This window comes from Macaca fascicularis, chromosome 20, assembly GCF_037993035.2.
Source record: "Macaca fascicularis isolate 582-1 chromosome 20, T2T-MFA8v1.1".
In the NCBI taxonomy this organism is placed as follows: domain Eukaryota; kingdom Metazoa; phylum Chordata; class Mammalia; order Primates; family Cercopithecidae; genus Macaca; species Macaca fascicularis.
The window spans coordinates 63,006,451-63,029,972 of record NC_088394.1 but is presented as its reverse complement, the minus strand read 5'-3'; the positions used below and the strand labels follow the sequence as shown (position 1 = coordinate 63,029,972).

The following is a 23,522-nucleotide window of genomic DNA, read 5'->3' as shown; positions in this document are numbered from 1 at the left end:
CCAGCTTCTGCCTCTTTCCTCCACCCCTGACTTTTTTTTTTTTTTTTTTTTTGACAGGGTCTCACTCTGTGGCCCAGGCTGGAGTGCAGTGGCACAATCTCGGCAACCTCCGCCTCCCAGGCTCAAGTGATTCTCGTGCCTCAGTCTCCTGAGTAGCTGGGATTACAGGTGTGTGCCACCATAACTGGATAATTTTTTTTTTTTTTTTGAGACGGAGTCTCGCTCTGTCGCCTAGGCTGGAGTGCAGTGGCCGGATCTCAGCTCACTGCAAGCTCTGCCTCCTGGGTTTCCGCCATTCTCCTGCCTCAGCCTCCCCAGTAGCTGGGACTACAGGTGCCCGCCACCTCGCCCAGCTAGATTTTTGTATTTTTTAGTAGAGACGGGGTTTCACCGTGTTAGCCAGGATGGTCTCGATCTCCTGACCTCGTGATCCGCCCGTCTCAGCCTCCCAAAGTGCTGGGACTACAGGCTTGAGCCACTGCGCCCGGCCCTGGATAATTTTTGTATTTTTATTAGAGGCAGGGTTTTGCCATGTTGGCCAGGCTGGTCCAGAACTCCTGACCTCAGGTGATCCGCCTGCCTCGGCCTCCCAAAGTGCTGGGACTACAGCCTTTTAAAAAATCTTGTCTCACTGCAACCTCTGCCTGCCAGGCTCAAGCCATCCTCCCACCTCAGCTTCCCAAGTAGCTGGGACTGCATGGGGATGCCACCATGCCCGGCTAATTTTTGTATTTTTCGTAGAGATGGGGTTTTGCCATGTTGTCCAGACTAGTCTTGAACTCCTGGGCTTAAGCCATCTGCCCGCCACAGCCTCCCAAAGTGTGGGGATTACAGGTGTGAGTCACGTGGCACCCGGCCAACCCCCTGACTTTCTTGGCTGATTGTTCCATCCTCATTCTTTAATGCAGCTGCACCTCATTCCATTGGACTCAAGGTGGTGTCATTGTCGCTATGTTCCTTCATTGTTGCTATGTTCCTTCATTGTTCAGTCTGCATCCTCCAGTTTCTGAAAGGGGCTCTCTCCCTCTCCACACAGTTAATTACCTTGGTGGAAAGAAGGAGTTCTGGTTCTTTTAGAGACATGGGCTACACTTTCCCAAAGAAAGTGTGGCTCAACAAGACCTGAGTAAAGTTCCAGAGCACGTAGCAGGCTCCCAGCCCTCCAGACCTGAGGGAGCAGAGGGAGAACACACAGAAAAGGTCACTGCATCCAGTTCTGGTCCAGCCTCAGCTCTTCTAACCCAGTCCCTTGTGGCACTCATGGGGAAACAGCAGGATCTCTTTGGTCAACCTCACCTGTGGACCTTCCTACTGAACCTTCTCCCACTTCTTGTTCTAGAAACTTCAGCCTCCTGCAGAGGATGTACTGAGCTCAGGCCCACTTTGTCCCTTACTCCGGGGCCCCAGTGTGACCAGCTACAGCGGCAAGGGGGTTCGTTGGGGGAAGGGAAAGCCTTGACGTGGTGTCATCTGTCCCCTACAACTCCCTCTTCCAGCCCTTTTTTCACCCGATGCCTCCCTTCCTGGACCTCGGGGCTTTCTTTAGCTTGGGGTCCTAGCCAAGCTCCTGGAGCCTCTGCCCATGCAGCCCGCAGGCTCCTGGAGGACAGGACCCATCTCTCTTGGGTCTCCCAAAGCCTATAGGTGGGTAAGTCAGGTTGCGCACGGGAGGGAACCAGGGGAGGAAGTTCATGCATTCACTGTCACTAATGAGTTCTTGTTTCCCTGTGCTGCCCACCCTCCACCCTGCCCACGTGCCTGTCGCGGGGCACGATCCAGCACCGGCCGTGGGTTTCCAAAGCCTGGCTCTGCCATAGCCTCCAGCGGGGAACTGCTCCAGTCGGCCAGCCCAGAACGGGGCCTTGGAGGTCCGGAAGAAGCAAGGAGGGCCATGAGAAGGCAAGAAGGCTTGGGCCGAATCGCCCCCGCCTGGAGACCGGCGGCGAGATTCAGCTCCCGGCGCCCGCACGTCCGCCCAGGCTCTGGGCCAGCGCCAGGCGGTTGGATCCGTGACTGCAGTTGGCGGGAGGCCGGACGGCGTGTCCCCCGGGGCTCCCAGGCAGCCAGCGCTGTCGGCCAGGCCGAGAGGGCTGCGGCAGGCGGGCGGGCGACGGGAGCCTGGGGACCCGCGGCGGAGGCAGCGCTGCGTGGGCTGCGGTCAGCAGGGGCCCCGCAGAGGGGCCGCGTCTCTTGCGCTAATTGGCCCTTTCCCAGCCGCCTGGGCCGGTAATTGCTGCTTCCAGGGTGGAAGGTGGGGGCGTGGCGGGGGAGAAGCTGGGGAGCTGCTTCCGGAGCCGGGAGCCAGGCTCAGCCGGAGGTGGGCGGCCCGGCCCGGCCAGCAGGGGGCGCGTGTGTGCGCTGTGCCCGCGAGAGCTTAGCGCCCGCACTCGTTCGTCCCCGCGGTAGCGCCGGCTGGTGTGAAATCCAGGGGATGGGGAGGGCGGCTGGGGGCAAGACTCAGAAGTGTTCTCGGGCTTTCACCAAGATCCAGTCTGTTGTGCGCACCGATCCACGCGGGATGGGGCCTAGCAACAGCTTCAGGAGAGACTCCGGGTGGCCGTGGGAGGACCTGAGTGGGGACAGGAAGACAAGGTGGGACGATGGGGCAGTAGTAAGTAGCCCTCCCGCCTCCGTCATCCAGCAGTGCAACCCGGGAAGGAGCTGACTGGAAGAGGGACACCTTCCTGGGTGTATGGGGAGGGTGTGGAGCCAGGGCTGTGGGAGGCAGGGGCCAGCCCAGCATTCAGACTGCCCACTGGGGTTCTCCCAGGCTTGTCCTCCCTCCTAGGGAGGGTTCTAGGGTTTCCCCAGAGCCCTTTATGATTGTCATATCTGCCACAGCCAGCCCAGACCCGACAAAGCCCTGGCTCCTGCTCAGCTGCACTTCCTCCAATTTGGGGAGGAGGGCCCTGGGTAGGTGGCCCTTAGAAGCAGCTGCCCTCCCCACAGACCCGTGTGAGAGAACATGAGGAGGGGCGTTCAAGAAAAATCATTCATGATCCTTGTTAAAGCTCAGTAAAGCAGACTTTATTCAGGAGCATCGAAATAGGCATAGGGGCCGAGTCGTAGCTCATACCTGTAATTCCAGCACTTTTGGAGGACAAGGCGGTAGAGAGGTTCTCACTCTGTCACCCAGGCTGGAGTGCAGTGGTGTGATCATAGCTCACTGAAGCCTCGGCTTTCTGGGCTCAAGTGATTCTCCCACCTCAGCCTCTTGAGTAGATGGGACTACAGGCATGTGCCACCATAACTGGCTAATTTTTTTAATTAATATGTTTTGTAGGGATGGGGTCTTGCAGTGTTGTCCAGGTTAGTCTCAAACTCCTGGGCTCAAGCAGTCCTCCTGCCTCAGCCTCCCAAAGTGCTGGGATAACAGGCATGCGCCACCATGTCAGACCCAAACATTTTTTAAAAATCAGCCGAGGCTGGTGGTGCCTGCCTGTGGTCCCAGCTATTTGGGAGGCTGACGTGAGAGGATTGCTTGAGCCCAGGAGTTTGAGGCTGCAGTGAGCTGTGATTGCACCACTGCACTTCAGCCTGGGCAACAGAGATGACCCTGTTTCCAAAAAAAAAAAAAAAAAAAAAATTGACATAAGGACTGCCACAGTGGGGTTTTGCAGTCAGGCAGTTGGGGAGAGAGATTGGGCTCAACTCTGAATACAGCATGGACAAGTAAGAATTTATAGCCAAGGAGCAAGGTGGGGTCAGTGGATGGAAAATTACTGAAAGGAAACATCAGAGATAAAGGGGGAATTCTGGCTAAGCCCATCCAATAGGATTCTTGCTGCAGCCAGGCCGGGGTGACCAGACATCACCTTGGGGATAATAGAGGCTAAAGAACTTTTGTTTTTTATTTTTTTTTTTGAGGCAGAGCCTTGCTGTCACCCAGGCTGGAGTGCAATGGCACGATTTCAGCTCATTGCAACCTCCGCCTCCCGAGTTCAAGTGATTCTCCTGCCTCAGCCTCTCAAGTAGCTGTGATTACAGGCACCCACCACCACACCCAGCTAATTTTTGTATTTTTAGTAGAATGGGGTTTCACCATGTTGGCCAGGCTGGTCTCAAACTCCTGAGCTCAAGTGGTCTGCTTGCCTTGGCCTCCCAAAGTGCTGGGATTACAGGCGTGAGCCACCGTACCTGGCCCAGGCTAAGGAACTTAATTAGATTATGGAAGGTGATCAGATGTCAAGGATGGGGGGCTCTGGTTAAACTGACTTATCAGGAATCTTGCTAAAAAGTCAGGCCTAGCTGAAAAAGTTCAGGAAAGTCTGAGTAGAGTTTGGTCAACGAGAGAATCTTTGTCAGGAGAGAAATCGGGAGGAACCATTAGAGGCAGGCCTGGGCTAGCTCCTGGGCTGTGCCAGCAGGCCCCAGGGTGAGTAGCCAAGGACCTCCAGGTCACAACGTCCCTTGTGGACACTGGAGTGAAATCTGGCTCAGTTGGAGCTGAGCCCCTGCTGAGTTCTGCACTGGCTGCCCCAGGACCACCTTCCGGGGGCTGAACTAGCATCCCTCACTCTGGCTCCTTACTGATGAGTGGCTGTTTGTTTGCCTGCGACATCCTCCAGCTGTGCTTCCTGAGACTAGAGCTGCCCCATCTCCTGTGGTAGCCACCCTCCTCAGGGATTGCTCCAGGTCTGGATGGAGGTGGCAGGGTGCCTCAGGCTGGCCTGGACCCAATTCCTGCTCTGCCTCCACCAGCTCAGGCCCTTGGGCAAAGCTTTTCAATGTCTCAATGCTTCAGTTTCTTCATCTGTAAAATGGGGATAATAAGATCCATGGTCGTTGTGAGGATTGTTTGCTTGGAAGGGGCTTCCCCCCTCCTCCACCATCCCTTTGCTTTGGGGGTTAGATCCTGGGGTATGAGGAATTAGATGGCCTCGTCCCACAGATCTATGCAGCTTCCATTTGCCCCAGAGACTCAGGAACCTCTGGGAATAAAGGACCTAATCAACACTACTTTGGGACAAAAATACTGTGGAACACTATGCCAGTGTTCATAGCAGCATTATTCACAATAGCCTAAAGGTGGAAAGAACCCAAATGCCCATCACTGGATGAATGGATAAACAAAATGTGGTATATACCTGCAATGGAATATTATCCAGCCTTAACACGGAAGGAAATTCTGATAGATGCTACAGCATGGATGAACCTTGAAGACATCATGTGAAGTGAAATAAGCCAGACACAAAAGGACAAATACTGCATTACTGTACTTATGTCAGGCACCTGGAAGAGTCAAGTTCATAGAGACAGAAAGCAGAATAGGGGTTACCAGGGGCTACGACGAGGGGGTAACAGCGAGTCATTGTTGAACGGGTACAGAGTTTCAGTTTAGATGATGAAAAAGTTCTAAAGACAGAATAGTGGCAATGGTTGTGCAATGATGTGAATGTACTTACTGATATTGAACTGTACATGTAAAAATAGTTAAAATGGGGCTGGGCATGGTGGCTCATGCCTGTAATCCCAGCACTTTGGGAGGCTGAGGCGGGCGGATCACAAGGTCAGGAGATCGAAACCATCTAGCTAACACAGTGAAATCCTGTCTCTACTAAAAGTACAAAAAATTAGCCGGGCATGGTGGTGGGCACCTGTAGTCCCAGTTACTCCGGAGGCTGAGGCAGGAGAATGGCATGAACCCAGGAGGCGGAGCTTGCAGTGAGCTGAGATGGCGCCACTGCACTTGCCTGGGTGACAGAGCAAGATTCCATCTCACAACAAAAAACAAAAATAGTTAAAATGGTAAAATCTGTCACATGTATTTTACCACCAAAAAGCCCACAGTGGCCAGGCATGGTGGCTCATGCCTGTAATTCCAGCACTTTGAGAGGCCGAGATGGGCGGATCACCTGAGGTCAGGAGTTCGAGACTAGCCTGGCCAACGTGATGAAACCCCATCTCTACTAAAAATACAAAAATTAGCCAGGCATGGTGGCTAATTTTTAGCCACCATGAGATGTAATCCCAGCTACTCGGGAGGCTGAGGCAGGAGAATCGCTTGAACTCAGGAGGTGGAGGTTACAGTGAGCCAAGATCACACCACTGCACTCCAGCCTGAGTGACAAGAGCGAACTCCGTCTCAAAAAATAAAAAACTTTAAAAAAAAGCCCACAAAACAATGAAACAAAACTGTGGGACAGGGCCGGGCGCGGTGGCTCAAGCCTGTAATCCCAGCACTTTGGGAGGCCGAGACGGGCGGATCACTAGGTCAGGAGATCGAGACCATCCTGGCGAACACGGTGAAACCCCGTCTCTACTAAAAAATACAAAAAACTAGCCGGGCGAGGCGGCAGGCGCCTGTAGTCCCAGCTACTCGGGAGGCTGAGGCAGGAGAATGGCGTGAACCCGGGAGGCGGAGCTTGCAGTGAGCTGAGATCCGGCCACTGCACTCCAGCCTAGGCGACAGAGCCAGACTCCGTCTCAAAAAAAAAAAAAAAAAAAAAAAACTGTGGGACAGGCTGGGATATGCACGGGCTGCAAGAGAGGCCAGAGGAATCTGGATGCAGGAGTAAGACCTAAACTGATGGACAAGTGAGCATGGGGTGTGGCTGTCCTACTGTACTGCACTTGAGACCATGAAGGCAAAAGGCAAGTGTTTTGTACCCCAGGCAACTTTGCAGTAGCACCCCTTGACTGAGTGTAGCATCCAGGCACAGCCCACTAAGGAACAGGCAGCAACACTCCCTTTCTCCCAGGGCTCAAATTGAGACACCATTCACTTCATGCACCCATTTTATAGGTGGAGAAATTCAGGTCAAATCAACACTTCTTTATTGAGAACATCCCTGTGGATAGACTTTGGAGTGGCCCTGGGGGAGATAAGTGCGGGTGGGAGAGAAGATCCCAAACTACCAAAAGTTTGCTCCATGTCACAACCTGCCCTAGGCCTCCAGGCCAATGTGAACAGATGGGCACAAGGTTGAGCAGGATGGATGGTAAATGCCAAGCTGGGTGCAGTGACAGGGGCAGTAGCAGTCTGGGTCGACCTCCCATAAGAAGGAGCCACAAGGAGACATTGAAGGGTGGGAGGATTTGAAGAAGGGAAAAAGAGAGGTTGTCCCGAGGCTGGAGAGCTGGGCACAGTATGGTGTTGACAGGGCCTGGCCTAACTGGATGTCAACATTGAGGTAGGGGGCATCATGGGATGTCAGGCTGGAGAGGGCAGTGCAGGTCCCACACAACAGGCAAAAGCTCTAGCTCTGGCCTGGAGGCAGCAGGGAGCTCCTGCAGTTCTAAATTGGGGTGGGTAGAACTCTTGTCCCCAGGTATGTCCATGGCCAGTCTCCCCAGGGCCTGGGTGGTGGGGCAAACCCCTCTTTGGCTCCTTCCTGCATAGCCACCCTTAGAATTGCCTCTGCTTCTCAGGTCTCTGAGACTGGTACAGACTCACGCAAAAAGCCATCTTCTTCTCCTTGAGCTTCATGCCCACGCTCATGGTAAAATCCAGCTGCAGGTACTTTTCATCCTTGTTGTAGCGTGGCCAGCAGGGCAGATTTCCATCATTGGGATTTCTGCCCAGAAGAAAAAAAGAGAGGATTACGTGTGTTCCTCTTCATCATGCTTCTTTCTCTCACCCTGCCCTCATTTAATTTGCCCTTGGGAATTGGGGTTCCAGAGGGCTTTACAGAGATGATACTTAGATCTTTAAGAAAGAGTAGGAAAGTGTGTATTGGGGTGGGCCTTCCAAGCAGAGCAAACCGTATGTGCCAGGTTGAGAGATATAAAAGACCAAGGCTTTTGGAGGAAGCATAAGTCAAGAGTTAGGTAAAAACAGAGTGTGTGTGTGGCCAGGCGCAGTGGCTCACGCCTGTAATCCCAGCACCTTGGGAGGCCAAGGCAGGCGGATCACGAGGTCAGGAGATCGAGACCATCCTGGCTAAAATGATGAAACCCTGTCTCTACTAAACTACACAAAAAATTAGCCGGGCGAGGTGGCGGGCGCCTGTAGTCCCAGTTCCTTGGGAGGCTGAGGCAGGAGAATGGCATGAATCCAGGAGGCGGAGATTTCAGTGAGCAGAGATCGCGCCACTGCACTCCAGTCTGGGTGACAGAGCAAGACTCTGTCTCAAAAACAAAACAACAACAACAACAACAAAACAGAGTGTGTATGAAAGGGATCGAAGTGGAAAGGAGATGACGTACGAAAGATTTTGAAAGGCCTTTCATGCAAGGCTGAGGGGCTCAGACTTTATCTTGAGGCAGAGAGAAGCCATGAAGGGTTTTAAGCAGGTGAGTGACTTGGTCAGATGTTATTTCGGAAAGAACCCTTGGGCTGGGTATGGTGGCTAACGTCTGTAAGACCAACACTTTGGGAGACATAGGTGAGAAAATGGCTTGAGCCTGGGAGTTGGAGACCAGTCTGGGCAAAATAGCAAGACCTCATCTCTCCAAAAAATACAAAAATTAGGCCAGGCATGGTGGCTCACGCCTGTAATCCTAGCACTTTGGGAGGCCGAGGCGGGTGTATCACCAGGTCAGGAGATCGAGAACATCCTGGCTAACATGGTGAAACCCCGTCTCTACTAGAAATACAAAAAAATTAGCTAGGCATGGTGGCAGGCGACTGTAGTCCCAGCTACTCGGGAGGCTGAGGCAGGAGAATGGCATAAACCCGGGAGGCAGAGCTTGCAGTGAGCCGAGATTGCGCCACTGCCCTCCAACCTGGGTGACAGAGCGAGACTCCGTCTCAAAAAAAAAAAAAAAAAAAAAAATTAGCCGGGCATGGTGGTGTGTGCCTGTAGTCCCAGCTACTTGGGAGGCTGAAGTGGGAGGATCACCTGGGAGGTCAAGGCTGCAGTGAGCTGTGATTGCACCACTGCACTCTAGCCTGGGCAGTACAGTGAGACTGTCTCAAAAAAATTTAAAAAAAGAAAAAGACAGACAATGAGTATCATCTGGATGGATTGAAAGGAGAGAAGCCAGGCGCAGTGGCTCATGCCTGTAATCCCAGCACTTTGGGAGGCTGAGGTGGGTGGATTGCTTGAGGTCAGGAGTTCAAGACCAGCCTGGCCAACATGGTAAAACCCCATCTCTACAAAAAGACAAAAATTAGCCGGGCGTGGTGGCCTGTAATCCCAGCTCCTCGGGAGGCCGAGGCAGGAGAATCGCTTGAACCTGGGAGGCGGAGGTTGCAGTGAGCTGGGATTGCGCCACTGCACCCCAGTCTGGGTGACAGAGTGAAACTTTTAAGAAAATAGTCACAAGGCTATCCAAAGCTCTCTTTACATGTCGCTTGCCCCCTATACTGGGTCAGACACCTCCTCTATGCTCTCAACATGCCTTGTGCTCCCCCAGTACAGCTCTCAGCGTGCCAGATTATAATTTCCTGATTTTACGTGGTGAGCTGCTGGAGGATGGGGCTCATGTCTGCAATATCCTTGAATTCCAGCTCCCAGTACTGGGGCTGGGCCCAAAAGAGAGCAGTGGTGAATGACTGTGGAATGCTTGAGTGAATGAAGAGTGTGGGTCATGGATCAAGAAGGACACATTCTGGAGACATTTAGGATCTGGTGACTGACTGGGGAAAGCTGAGGAACAAGGGGCACTCTGGTTGGGTCAACTGGGCAGTTCCTGTAGGACATGCTGGGGCAAATATCCGAAGCAGCTGGCCATCGGGTCCAGCACTGGGCAGGTAGAATGGCCAGATGTGTTGGGGGGTAGACTCACCCTGTGCAGGCAAAGTTGGCCCAGTATTTCATCATCTGGAGGCTAAGTGCCTTCTCCTTACCTGTGAAAAGGCCTGGGGGCAGAATGGGATGTGGGATTTCAGACAGAGCAGGAGATGCTGACATCCCACCCTACTCTTGCTACTTTTGCTGCCTCCAGAGCAGAAGACTTTCATTTGGGAGAGCATCACAGATTAGGAACTGGTGAGCTCTCTGTGGCCAGCCGATGGAGGGGTGGGTCTGCATACAGACGTGGAAAACTGGACACCCAGTCGGGGTGTCCGGTGGGGCCTTTATACCTGTGGCGAAGGGGCCCCCGAAGAGGAAGTACATCTCATCCCCATGGTCTGCCCAATCAGTGCGGGGTTTGACAATTATTCCACGAGCGTGGTGCTCAAATTCATACAGGTAGACAGGGAGTCTGGCATCTGTGAAGAGGGAAACTGAGGAGGGCTGCAGGAAAAGCCTCAGCCTAGGCTTCTCATCCACCCCGTGTGTCCCACTAACCTGCACCAAGCAGGAAAAAGAACTTTGGCTTCAGAATCAAGGGAGCAGACTTGAATCCTGTCTGTGCTATTCATTCACTGTATGATCTAAAGCAAGTAGCTCTACCTCTCTGAATTGTATCAATAATTCCTTATCTTCAGACTGAGAATGCTAAAACCTAATTCACAGGATTGTGGCCGGGATCATGGAAGCCTTTCTTTTCCCTGTTCTGAACCTTCCTTTCTTGGCCTCTTATTGAAGGGTCTTCGGTGTCTGCAGTTTCCAGCCCCCACTTTAACCTGTCACCCACATGTTCCCTAGCCCCAGTCAGCCTGGACTTTCACGGTGCCCCTAAGCCTGTCCTTTCAGCCAGGAAGCCTTCCCTGACCACCCCAAGCTTCTCCTCTGTACTGTCTGAGGTTGCCCTTGTTCCTAAGGAAGAACAGTTCCTCTCTTATACCCTTTTTTTTTTTGAGACGGAGTCTCGCTCTGTTGCCCAGGCTGGAGTGCAGTGGTGTGATGCTGGCTCACTGCAGCCTCCCCCTACTGGGTTCAAGCAATTCTCCTGCCTCAGCCTACCGAGTAGTTGGGACTACAGGCATGCACCACTATACCTGGCTAATTTTTTTGTATTTTTAGTAGAGATTGGTTTTCACCATGTTGGTGAGGCTAGTCTAGAACTCCTGGCCTCAAATGATCCGCCCCCACCTCAGCTTCCCAAAGTGTTGGGATTATAGGCGTGAGCCACCGCTCCTGGCCCCTTCCTCTCTTATAGTTGGTAGCATGCTGCCTCCTCTGTGGTATTTTAGAATCCTACACTAGCCCAGAAGTACAGAGAGGGTTGGGGAGCAGTCAATAAGCCCAGTTGGTAAACAGCACACCTGGAGAGTGGACAGGGCCAGTGTGGCCACTCATGGGGACCCCACATACCTCAGTGGTAGTGAACAGTCTGCAGCATGGCGTACACGAAAGTGGCATCTTGAACTATGTCCATCATACAGTTTCGTAGCATCTTCCAGTTATGCTCATTGACATTGTCCAGGTACTCCTCCACCACAAGTGGTACCTGCTCCTTGGTGATATTCTGGGTGGGGAGGCCACACTTATCTGAGGCCTGGGTGCCAGCTGGGCCAGAGGTGGGCCCACCAGTGACTTGGATCCAGGCTCAGCCCCCCAGGAGTTTTTGGCCTGGGAGGGGAAAAAGGGAGATTCCTGGGAAAGTTTCCATCTCAGCAGATTGTAACCCCGAATTTTGCTGCATAACTTCCCCTATGACCCTGAGCACCTTACCTATAAGCAGTCATCTGATCCCACACCAAACCCCAGGCCCTCCAAGAAAGATCCTTACCCTGGATGGGAGCCCCTTTGCAGAGAGTAGCTACTAGGTTAAAAAAATGGGGGGTCAGCCCTGTCCAAACTGAGCACCCCTGCCAGCTGGGTCCCTCACCAACAGGCTGCGGGTACTCCAGAGCATCTTAGTGATGGTTTCCTTTCTCATCGCCTGCCGGTTTAGCGGGAACTTCATGATCTGTTCACAAGCCAAGGACCCCAGTGTGGGTCAGGCCTGAGCATTAGGAGGGATTCTGGCCAGAGCCACAAAGGCCCCAAGGGTCTTGCCCATCTAATGATGAGTTCTCAGACACAGCACACAGCCCAGGAAGGGCCCATGACTCTCTCTTGCCCGCCTGCTCCCATCCTACTCATCACTACCACCTGGGCTAGAGCTGAAGTGGTACTGAGTGGGGGTCCCTCCTGAGCTGGGGCATCTACCCTGACCCAGGAGCAAGGGAGGGCTTCAGGATTTGCAGTTGCCTAGAGGCTTGAGAATGAACATCATAAGCCATTCTAAACTATGATCTGAGAATTTTTGGCCCTCAAATCTCCAACAGGCCACACTTTGCCCTTCTTCCCCTCCAACATTCATGGCCAGTTTTTACTGTACAGGGACTACAGGAGGCTCCCAAATATGTGTGCATCCCCAGAAGGGCTACTGGCATCTGCCCTGGTGCCCAGCACTGTCCAAGAGGCATCCTTCCCTGCCTCCACTGTGGTACTCACGTAAGGCAAGAGCCAATTGAACTCCTACTCACTTACATAAGGCAAGAGCCAGTTGAACTCCAGGTTGTTGACACCTAGAAGGTAGGGCACAGATGAAACCTGCCCCTGGGTCAGGAGCACCAGAGAGTCATCTGGGATCACCACACCATCCTCCACAGGGCTCATGGACCAGATAATCTACAAGGCAAAGGGCATTTCCAGCCAGTCTCCTCAAGTATCCTCCCAGGGTCCCTGCGACCTTTGGTGCCCCTTCAGAGGCTGCTCTAGCCTAGGCTCTTTGATTGCAAAAAGACTGGAGCTGGCATGGTGAGCCCCAGGAGGATGGGTGTGGGAGGGGAGCAGGATAGGCAGGACCAAGCTACGTGGACTTGGGATGCTTACCGCGGGTATCTGTATAGCTCACTCCTTCACCTCTTGAAAATCTTTGCTAAATTTCACTTCACTGAGTCCTGTCCTATCCATTCTATTTAAAAGTCCACACCTCCCAACATGTCTAACCCCTTTACCCTCTCCATTCCTTGCTATTCACTTATCATCTTCTAAGGAGGTGGATAATATATTTATTTACAGAGTTTATTGTCCTTCCCCACTGGAACATCAGCTCCACTCGGGAAAGGATCTTGGCCTGAACAATTCCCTAAGTATCCCAAGTGCCTGGCACAAAGTAGTGCTCAGTAAATACTCAAATTGCAGAATGTGGCCTGATTACCTCTTCAGGGTCTCTCTGGAAGTTCAGTTGGAGGAATCTCTGTGGTGGAGAGGAAGGGATCAGAGTTAAAGGAAGTCTCCCCAGTGTGCTCTTGAGACAGGGTCCCTGGGGAAGTAGTTGGGGGTGGCTGGGTACCAGGATAGGAGGATGGCCTTCAGGTAGCCAGGTCAGGCAGCTGGAATGTTCTACCTACCATCTTGTTGGACACACACATCACCTTGGCCCCTGAAAGTGCCCTCAGGCAGTTTACCAGGATCTGTGTGCTGTTCTGGTTGTATCCAGCCAGGTGGGCAACCTTCTATAGAGAGAAGAAGGGATGCTCAGGGGTGCTTCCATCCTGTCCCTCCTTGCTGAGCCCTGTTTAAGGCCCAGCTCAAGTGGTGTCTCCTCTGCTGGTCACTTCCTCTTCTGTGACTCCTGATGTCCTGTCCACTTTTTTTTTTTTTTTTGAGACGGAGTCTTGCTCTGTTGCCCAGGCTGGAGTGCAGTGGCACGATCTTGGCTCACTGCAACTTCTGCCTCCAGGTTCAAGCAATTATCCTGCCTCAATCTCCCAAGTAGCTGGGACTACAGGCACACACCATCATGCCCAGCTAATTTTCGTATTTTTAGTAGAGTCGGGGTTTCACCATGTTGACCAGGCTGGTCTCGAACTTCTGGCCTTAAGTGATCTGCCCACCTCGGCCTCCCAAAGTGTTGGGATTACAGGCATGAGCACCGTGCCCGGCCTCCTGTCTGCTGTTGACTGTGTCCTGGCTGGAGTTATTTCAGTTGGCTGTTTTCCTCCCCAAGTGACCATGCTCTTCCCAAGGGCAGGAATGGAGGTAGACTCATCTGAGTCCTGGCACCCAGCCCAGTGCCTTATACTTTGTGGATATTTGGGGTATTTTTGGAGCATGGGCTCTCTGGCCACCTCGCCTTTTCTCCCTGCTGGCCCAACCCCTAGGTGTCTATTCTCATAACAGCTGGGCCTGGACCATTTGGGGTGCAGGACACCCTGTTTGCCTCGCCTTGTTCCTCTGCTCCCTTCTGCTGTTGTCCTAGCCTAGCCTGTTCCCAGAGCGTCACTGCTCCCTTTCACCAGTCCTTCCCTACAGCATTCCAACACTCCTCAAGCCAAACCTGTCCACCCCCACCCACATTCCCAGCAACTATCCCATCTCTCTTTCCCTCAGGCCAAACTTTTTAACAGGCTGCCTTCCCCTCCACTCCCAGGAGAGACCCAGTTTCTCCAAGGTATCAGCATCTGTATCTCTATAGATTGTTTTTTGTCTTCTTTGATTGACTTCTTGGCAGCAGCTAATGTGGTATTAGAATGCTGTCTAGTAAACCACATCTACCTTCTCACTAGGAAAGCCAGGGCTCTGATAGCCAGGAACTGGGACTATGAATAGCCAAGGCTTCTGTGTCCATCCCACCCCCAGAGCCATCCTGCCATGGTCACCAGTGACATCCATCTAGCTAAATCTCTGTCATTGTCTTACTTGCCCTGACAACCCTCAACGTGGTTGACCACATTATATTCCCTTTTGTTCTGTCTCTTTCTCTCTTTTTTTTGTTTGAGACAGAGTCTCGCTTTGTCGGCCAGGCTGGAGTGCAGTGGCACGATCTTGGCTCACTGCAACCTCCGCCTCCTGGGTTCAGGTGGGAGATATCAGCTCACTGCCTCGGCCTCCTGAGTAGCTGGGATTATAGGCACATGCCACAACACCTAGCTAATTTTTGTATTTTTAGAAGAGATGGAGTTTTGCCATTTTGGTCAGGCTGGTCTCAAACTCCTGACCTCGTGATCCACCTGCCTCGTCCTCCCAAAGTGCTGGGATTACAGGCGTGAGCCACTGTGCCCAGCCTCCTCTCTTTTTTTAGAGACAGGGTCACCCAGGTGAATGCAGTGACATGATCATAGTTCACTGCAGCCTTGACTTCCTGGGCTCAAGTGATCCTTAGCCTCCCAAGTAGCTAGGACTACAAGCACGCACCATCACACTGGATAATTTTTAAATTTTTTGTAGAGACAGGGTCTCACTATGTTGCTCAGGTTGGTCTAGAACTCCTAACCTCAAGGGATCCTCCCACCTCAGCCTCCCAAGGTGTTGGGATTACAGGTGAGAGCCACCACGCCCGGTCAGATGCTCTTTCTCGAACAGCTTTCCTTCTCTGGGCTTCTGTAAAACCCCGTGCTCCTGATTTTCCTGCCACCTTGTTAGTGGTTCCTCCTCCTCTCCAGGCCTAAGCATGAGAGTGCCCAGTCCTCGACCCTCAGTTTTTTTTTCTGACCATCCTTTCTCCCATCATCCAGGCCCAGGGGCTTCATACTACTGATGTGCTGATGATCAGTTTGCCTTCTGTCTCCTCTCTCCAGCCACCTACCTGCCCTCCACATGGAACATCTGTCAGCACGTCAAGTTTAACAGGCCCCAAAAGGAACTGTGTGTGTGTGGGTGGGTGTGTGTTTTAGATAGGGTCTCACTCTGTCTCTCAGGCTAAGAGTGAGTGGCATGATCACAGCTCACTGCAGCCTCAACCTCCCAAGCCCAAGCGATCCTCCTACCTCAGCCTCCCAAGTAGCTAGGACCACGGCACTGCGCCCAGCTAATTTTTTAAATCTCTTGTAGAGACAGGGTCTCACTAGGTTGCTCAAGCTGGTCTGGAACTCCTGAATTCAAGTGATTTTCCTGCCTCGGCCTCCCAAAGTGCTGGGATTACAGGCCTGAGTCACTGCTCCTGGCTCAAAATGAATTCCTATTTTGCCCAAACTTGCTCTTGCTCCAGTCTTCCTCATTTTGATAAATGGTACCCCTATTTCCTTGTCTGCTGTGGCCAAAAACTAGTCATTATCAGTGATTCCTCTTCTTCCCTTGTGGCTTATATCCAATTCTCCAGCAAATCCTGTCAATTTTACTTTCTAAATAAATTTGGAGTCTGATACCTTCCTTCCACCTCCCCGGTAACTACTCAGGCAGAAACTACTATCTTTGCAACATCCTTCTCTCCCGCTGCCCACTGCAACCACCACCCATGGGCTATTCTGAGCAATCCACAAATTCTCACACTTGACACTCTGTTTCCAAACAGGCATTGTTCTGACAGCTCATAGTCAGTTTCTAACACCTGACACTCAGACTTCTATACAGTGAACGTCCTAACCTCTAAATCCCTGATCTCCAAGGTCCTAACAGTGGCCATCCCATGTTCTGTCACCTGATCTTTGGGATTCTAAATAAGTCACAGAATGTTCAGGATAACTGGGATCTTTCCAGTGACAGCCAATGTTCTGACAATGAACACCCTGGTATTTTAGTAACTGCTGGTCGTGTTCTAACAGTGGACAACCTGTTTCTTTCTTTTTTTTTTCTTTTCTTTTTTTTTTTTTTGGAGACAGGGTCTCACTCTGTGGCCCAGGCTGGAGTGCTGTCAGTGGCGACTCATGGCTTACTACAACCTTGACCTCTTGGGCTTTGATCAAGTGATCCTCCCACCTCAGCCTTTAGAGTAACTGGGACCACAGGTGCTCACCACCACCCCCAGCTATTTTTTAAAATTTTTTTGTAGATATGGGGTCTTGCCATGCTGCCTAGGCTGGTCTTGAACTCCTGGGTTCAAGCAGTCCTCTTGCCTTGGTCTACCAAAGTTCTGGGATTAAAAGTGTGAGCCACTATGCCCAGCCAACAACCTGTTTTTAACAGCTAGACACCTAGGGTGGTATTTGTATCTTTTTATATCAGCTGATATCCAGGTTCTCAGACATTTTTCTAAACCTTGTGCTTTAACCAACCGATGCTGAGCACTGTTAATGATTGCCACAGAATGTTCTGGACAGTGGATTACTCAATAGTCTGAATAAATAGTAAATACACTTGTTCTGGGTAAACTGCCAAGCCCTGTGCTTCAAAGGGCAGTCATTGTTCCAATTATGCTTCTGTGACTCAGGCCTCAGCCCCCAGAGAGAGGGAAGAGCTCCGGAATGGGTCAGGAGGGTGATGTGAGAGTGAACACTGCCCCTCAGACACATTCAGGAAAACGCAGCTCCCCAGCAGGTGCTGGGGCACGGTCAGTGACAGCCCCCCCCTTGCCTGGAGCTCTCCTCTAAGAAACCAACAACAAGGCTGGGAGTGGTGGCTTATGCCTGTAATCTCAGCACTTTGGAAGGCTGAGGCAGGTGGATCACGAGGTCAAGAGATCAAGACCATCCTGGCCAACATAATGAAACCCTATCTCTACTAAAAATACAAAAATTAGCTGGGCGTGGTATAGCATGCACCTGTAGTCCCAGGTACTCGGGAAGCTGAGGCAGGAGAATCGCTTGAACTCTGGAGGCAGAGGTTGCAGTGAGCCGAGATCATGCCACAGCTCTCCAGCCTGGTGACAGAGCGAGACTCCATCTAAAAAAAAAAAAAAAAAAGAAAGAAAAGAAACCAACAACAGCATTGTCAGTGACTTAAACACCATCGGGACCAGTTAGCTCATGATATGGGTCTGAAAACTGAGGCCCAGAATGGGCCCTAGGCCTGCCTGTGGTCACACAGTGAGTTATTCTCAGTGAGTTGTGCAAAGCCCCACCCAGATGCAGGCACAGGCCCACTGCCCCCTCCCGCGGACAGGCCTCTGACTCTTACCCAGGTGGGTGGGTGGTAGCATCTCTGATTCCTTTCCAGGGCTCCGGGGGTTCTGGAGGCGCAAACCTGCGGACACCTAGAAGAGGTCTGGAGAAGGGGACTCCTAAAAAGACTTGGATGGGTGTCTTCCCCACGTGCATCTGTTTTCCTTGCAGGGTTCTATATTTGGTGACCACTTGAGGCTTCTTGGTGTGCAAGGCACCTGGGAAGAGAAAGGAAAAGGGTCACCTCTGCTCAGCCACCCAGCCACAAATGGGATCCTGGCTCAGCCACTCAGCCACAAATGGGATCCTGGCTCAGCCACTCAGCCACAAATGGGATCCTGGCTCAGCCACTCAGCCACAAATGGGACCAAGACACCTGGGAAGAGAAGGGAAAAGGGTCATCCCTGCACAGCCACTCAGCCACAAATGGGACCCTGGCCCATCTGTCATGGGAAGCGGCAGCTGCTTTTCATAACAATTGATCATAACCATTGTGTGTCTGTCCACTTTTTCTTGTGCTTCTCTCAGAATTTTTTCTCTCATTTAACTCCCTTCCTCCCCTCCCCTCCCCTCCTCTCCTTTCCTTTTTGAGATGGAGTCTCGGTCTGTTGCCCAGGTTGGAGTACAGTGGCACAATCTCGGCACACTGCAAGCTCTGCCTCCCAGGTTCATGCTATTCTCCTGCCTCAACCTCCCAAACAGCTGGGACCACAGGCACCCGCCAGCATACCCAGCTAATTTTTTGTATTTTTAGTAGAGACAGTGTTTCACCATGCTAGCCAGGATGGTCTCGATCTCCTGACCTCGTGATCCGCCTGTCTCGGCCTCCCAAAGTGCTGGGATTACAGGCTTGAGCCACCGCGCCCGGCCTTTTTTTTTTTTTTTTTTTTTTTTTTTTTTTTTTTGAGACAATGTCTCGCTCTGTCACCCAGGCTGGGGAATGCAGTGGTGTGATCTTGGTTCACTGCAACCTCCACCTCCCAGGTTCAAGCAATTCTCCTGCCTCAGCCTCCCGAGTAGCTGGGACTACAGGCCTCTGCCACCACATCCTGCTAATTTTGTATTTTTAGTAGAGACAGGCTTTTGCCACGTTGGCCAGGCTGATCTCAAACTCCTGACCTCAGGTTATCCACCCACCACAGCCTCCCAAGATTTTGAGATTACAGGCATGCGCCACTGTGTCCGGCCAAAGTATTTTAATTTTTGTTTTTTTGTGATGGAGTTTCGCTCTGTTGCCCAGGTTGGAGCGCAGTGGTGCCATCTCAGCTCACTGCAACCTCTGCCTCCTGGGTTCAAGCAATTCTCCGGCCTCAGCCTCCTGAGTAGCTGGGATTACAGACATATGCCACCATGCCCAGCTAATTTTTGTATTTTTAGTAGAGATGGGGTTTCATCACGTTGGCCAGGCTGGTCTTAAACTCCTGCCCTAAAGTGATCTGCCTGCCTCAGCCTCCCAAAGTGCTGGGATTATGGGCGTGAGCCACCGTGCCTGGCCTAATCTCTTTAATGATTTATTTCACTGTGCATTTTTAATTTTGTTTTTGTCATCATTGTTTTAAGTGTTTGTTTTAGGGCTTACCACAAACATTTTACCTAATCAGAATAAGCTTCAGTTTTGTTTTTTGCTTTTTTGTTTTAGACAGGAAGGAAGGGGAGAGAGAGAGAAAGAAAAAGAAAAGGAAGGAAGGAAGGGAGGGAGGGGAAAGAAAGAAGAGAATAGAAAAGAGAAGAAAGGGAGAGAAAGAAGAAAACACAAAGACTCCAGCCTGGATGACAGAGCAAGACCTTGTCTCAAAAAAGAGGGAAAGGGAGAGAGAGAGACGGAGGGAGGGAGGGAGAGAGAGAAAGAGAGAGAGAGACAGAGACAGAAAAAGAGACAGAAGAAAACACAAACGATAGGAGTGGGGGGAATTTTGTGTAAGGACTGACTCCTGACACAGCACTAAGCTGCAGAGGGTCTTGGAAGGGACAGATGACTCCTAGTTATCCTGCAAAACCCAGCTCTTCTCCTTCCAGGGTGCCTTTGGAGGCCAGGAGTGATCTGCTGAAGCCCCTTAGTCCTGTAAAACGACAGAGTCTTACTCTGTCACCCAGGCTGGAGTGCAATGATCACAGCTCACTGCAGCCCTGACCTCCTGGGTTCAAGGATCCTCCCACTTCACCCTCCCAAGTAGCTGGGATCACAGGCATGAGTCACTATGCCTGGCAAATTTTTTCATAGAGACAGAGGTCTCACTATGTTGCCTAGGCTGGTCTCAAACTCCTGGGCTCAAGCAATCCTTCCACCTTGGCCTCCCAAAGTGTCGGGATTGCAGGCATGAGCCACCATGCTCGGCCCAATGCTGTCTCTTACCCAGAATTCTGGCCTGGCCCTTTCCAGCCCCACTCCCCAGGCTCAGGCCAAGACCCGGGTATGCCTCCAGCTAGCCACATGGGGACAGAGCAGCAGCCCTGTACTAATGTTAGTCGTAGGGCACGGTGAGGGTCCAGGAGGTGGGCCAGGGCCAGGAGCCTGGCTGTGTTGTGGTCTGGGGCTCACAGAGGAACAGACAGGGCCTGACCAGGACTCGCCCTAGGCATATGGTGAGTCAGACTGCTTCTAGGCCTTCCTTGGGGTGGCAACATTAGGTAGCTCCCACCCCAGGGGATGGACCTGATTCCCAGGCATGGCCCCCACTTCTCTAGTGCCTTCACTTCCTGCCCTGTCCCCTAACCTGAGAGCTTGCTGCTGCAGGACCTGTCACTCTCTCCCACACCTGCAGCCTTTGCAGATGTAGTTCCCACTGTGGCTTCCCCTGGATTCTCTTCACAAGGCCTTACAATGAGGATGTAGGGTGGGGATCTGGAGCCTGAATGGAGAGCTCTCAGGCAGCAGGTGGCTGGGAATGGAGACCCCCTCCACCATGCTGCCTGGGGCAGAGAAGGGTGCTCCTCAAGACCCCACCCTGGAGAAAGGGCCAACGATGATGTGCTTCAGGGTGGCATCCTTCAGGAAGCCCTCCCTGACTGCCCACATGCTGGAATGCAGCAGTTGTTTCCTCTGTTCCTCCTTCATCCTAGTGGGCTCCTCTTTGCTAACAGGAAGTTCCCTGCCAGCAACCCCCACTACTCTGAGACCCCAGGGCCAGCACAGAGTGGGGTACGGGAGGCACACATAGAGTAAGAGAGGGAAGGAAATGCAGACCTGAGCTAGGGGCCGGGGTGAGACTCGATGATCCCTTGGCTGGTGATGACCCCACTCTGTGTGATGGCTCTGTGGAACAGCCCTGCAGCCACTGGGGACAGGACCTGGGTGCAGTGGAGACAGCAGGTGGCTGTCAGATGAGGGCAGAGGGGCTGGGAGTTCTGAGACCACCGGAGCCCTCCTGGCCGCCACTGCCAGTCCCCTATGGTGACTTACCAGGCCAGAGACAATGCTTCCACCAGCAGATCCACCAAAGACGGTGACACAGTTGAGGTCACCCCCAAAGGGAGTGATGTTTCCTTGCACCCAGCGCAGAGCAGCTACCACATCTAGGAAGCCCTGGTTGCCAGGTGCATGCTCATCTCCAGTGCTGGGGGCAGTGTGGGGCAATGGTTAGTTCAGCCTGGCTCCTCGCCAGCCTCTGCAGGTTTGCTTTGAATTAGCCACCAGGAGGCCAGACACTTCTCTGCTCCCCAGGTCTGGCCTGACTGGGAGCCATGGTTGGCATCTCCAGGGCCTGTTGCTCTTTGTCCCATATCCTGCTGGAACCTGGGCTTCAGCCCAGGAATCAATGCCCTCTACAGGGACCAAGTTCACTGTATAATTCTGGCTTTGGCTGGACCGCTCTCCCAGGGTGGAGGTTTGGGGGGTGCCCTTCGCTGCCCTAGACAGCATGGGTAAGCAGCCCTCCATTCAGGCTCTGGTCCCCAGCCTAGATCCCCAGCTGCTCTGGTGAGCTGGCCACTCCCTGGTGCAGGCAGTGCTCTGGCCAGGCCCGTCATCTCACCTGAAGAAGCCAAGGACCCCAAGGTGGTACTGGACTATAACCACAACCACGTCCCCATAGGCAGCCAGGGCTGATTCATCATAGGAGGTGGCAGCGCCAGTTATCAGAGAGCCTCCATGGACCCATACCATGACCTGCAGAGGTGGCCATGGGGCAGTGACCCCCAAGATCCTGAGACCTCAGCTGCCCACCTGCCAGCCCAGGGCAGTCTCAGGACCTCTAGGGTGCTTTGGAAACAGGGATGGGGAGGGGAAAGGTGGGAGTAGTGGAGCTGGATCGGGTGGACAGGGCCCTCTGGGGTGCCTACTGGCCTACTGGCCCCTGTGGTGGCCTCAGCTGGGCTATAGATGTTGAGGACCAGGCAGTCCTCTGAAAGAGAGAAGATCTGCTGTTTTCCATTGAGGATAAATCTGCTGTTGTTCATGCTCTCCACGTCTTGTAGGCACCTGTGGCCAAGGGTGGGGCCTGAGGTTGAGTTGTTCAATCCCACAAGCCCCAGCAGCAGGATTCCCCCAGTAACCTGCCGGTTTGCCCGCCTCCACCAACACTACTCACATAGGGGGTGCACTGCTGGCATCCCGCACACCCTCCCAGGGCTGTGCTGGGCGTGGGGCTGAGAACCAGTCAGGCCCCAGTGGTGGCTGGGCAAATGGAATGCCCAGGATGACGTTCACAAGGCGGTCTGTGCCCTTCACGCCCACCTGCCGGCCTCACACACGACCCAGGGTGGTACGTACCTCAGGCTGAGCAACTTCGGGCCCTGAGGGAAGGACAGAGAGGCCATGGGGTGAGTTTGCAGCCCCCACGAGGGGAAGGAGTGAAAGACAAACACTCGGGCTGTTCTCAGTACTTACCACACAGCACCTTGGTAACCTTCCCAGCAAGCTGGTGAGCCTGGTCTTAGGTTGACTCCCAACTTCCTCCTCCCTGCCTGCCTGAGAGTCACTACCACTCCACTCCAGGCCAGACTGGGCCTGCCACTGGGGCCTTGAGCCTTGGGGCCAGCCACTTGCCCATTTGTTTGTTTTTATTTTTTGTTTTTGAGACAGGGTCTAGCTCTGTTGACCAAGCTGGAGTATAGTGGCATGATCTTGGCTCACTGCAACCTCTGACTCCTAGGTTCAAGCAATTCTAGGACCTCAGCCTCCCAAGTAGCTGGGATTACAGGTGCGCACCACAACACCTGGCTAATTTTTCTATTTTTAGTAGAGACGGGGTTTCACCATGTTGGCCAGGCTGGTCTCGAACCCCCGACCTCAAGTAATCCATCCACCTGGGCCTCCCAAAGTGCTGGGATTACAGGCATCAGCCATCACGCCCAGCCCTGAATTATTTTTAAAAATATAGAGACGGGGTCTCATTATGTTGCCCAGGCTGGTCTCAAACTCTGGGGCTCAAGCAATCCTTTCATCTCAGCCTCCCCAAGTGCTGGGATTACAGGTGTGAGCCATCGTGCCCAGCTGGCACCACCATGTTTCTTATACGGCCTGCAGAACTGTGGGTTAATTAAACTTCTTTTCTTTGTGAATTACCCAGCTTCATGTATTGTTTTACAACAACACAAACAGACTAAGACTGGAGGACTGCCTCTCCCAGGCTAGATAATTCCTGGAGATAGGAGGCAGCTCTCTGGGGAGTTGGAATTGGCAGGCAACTCTCTAGGGAGCAAATGCAAACCAGTCCAGAGCCACATCCCAACCACCTCCTTTATATAGCTCTCAGCTCCTGGCTGCCATCAACCAGCCGTAATCACCACAGAGCCAGGTACCAGGAAGCTGGGGACAGCCCCTTTTCCCAGAGCCTGCTGCCAATCATAAACCTGTTTAGCCTGCCTTGCCTACTCCTTCCCGCGGAAACCATGGCAAAAGGGCTTGCCCACATTTCCCCCCTGCTCCCTCTGCCTCCTGGCGAATGCCACCTGGTGCTTCCCTTTGTGGCCTTGTATGGCATGGCCTGCTTCCTGTTCACAGGGAACTATGAGCAAACTTCTTCCCTCCTGATAGTCATTTGCATATCTGCTTGTCTTA

The 23,522-nt window shown here is 52.7% G+C and overlaps 1 protein-coding gene across 1 annotated transcript; it reads right to left on the bottom strand.

The window, feature by feature from the left end:
- Positions 1-6,763: 6,763 nt before the first annotated feature.
- CES4A (carboxylesterase 4A) lies at positions 6,764-21,626 on the bottom strand. The gene is given in 12 exon segments (XM_005596075.5): positions 6,764-7,517; positions 9,673-9,745; positions 9,971-10,099; positions 11,088-11,241; positions 11,605-11,685; positions 12,252-12,392; positions 12,925-12,963; positions 13,118-13,253; positions 19,851-19,870; positions 20,759-20,812; positions 20,925-21,078; positions 21,496-21,626. Coding segments are annotated over 12 exon segments (1,281 nt in total). The 3' UTR covers positions 6,764-7,348.
- Positions 21,627-23,522: the final 1,896 nt, after the last annotated feature.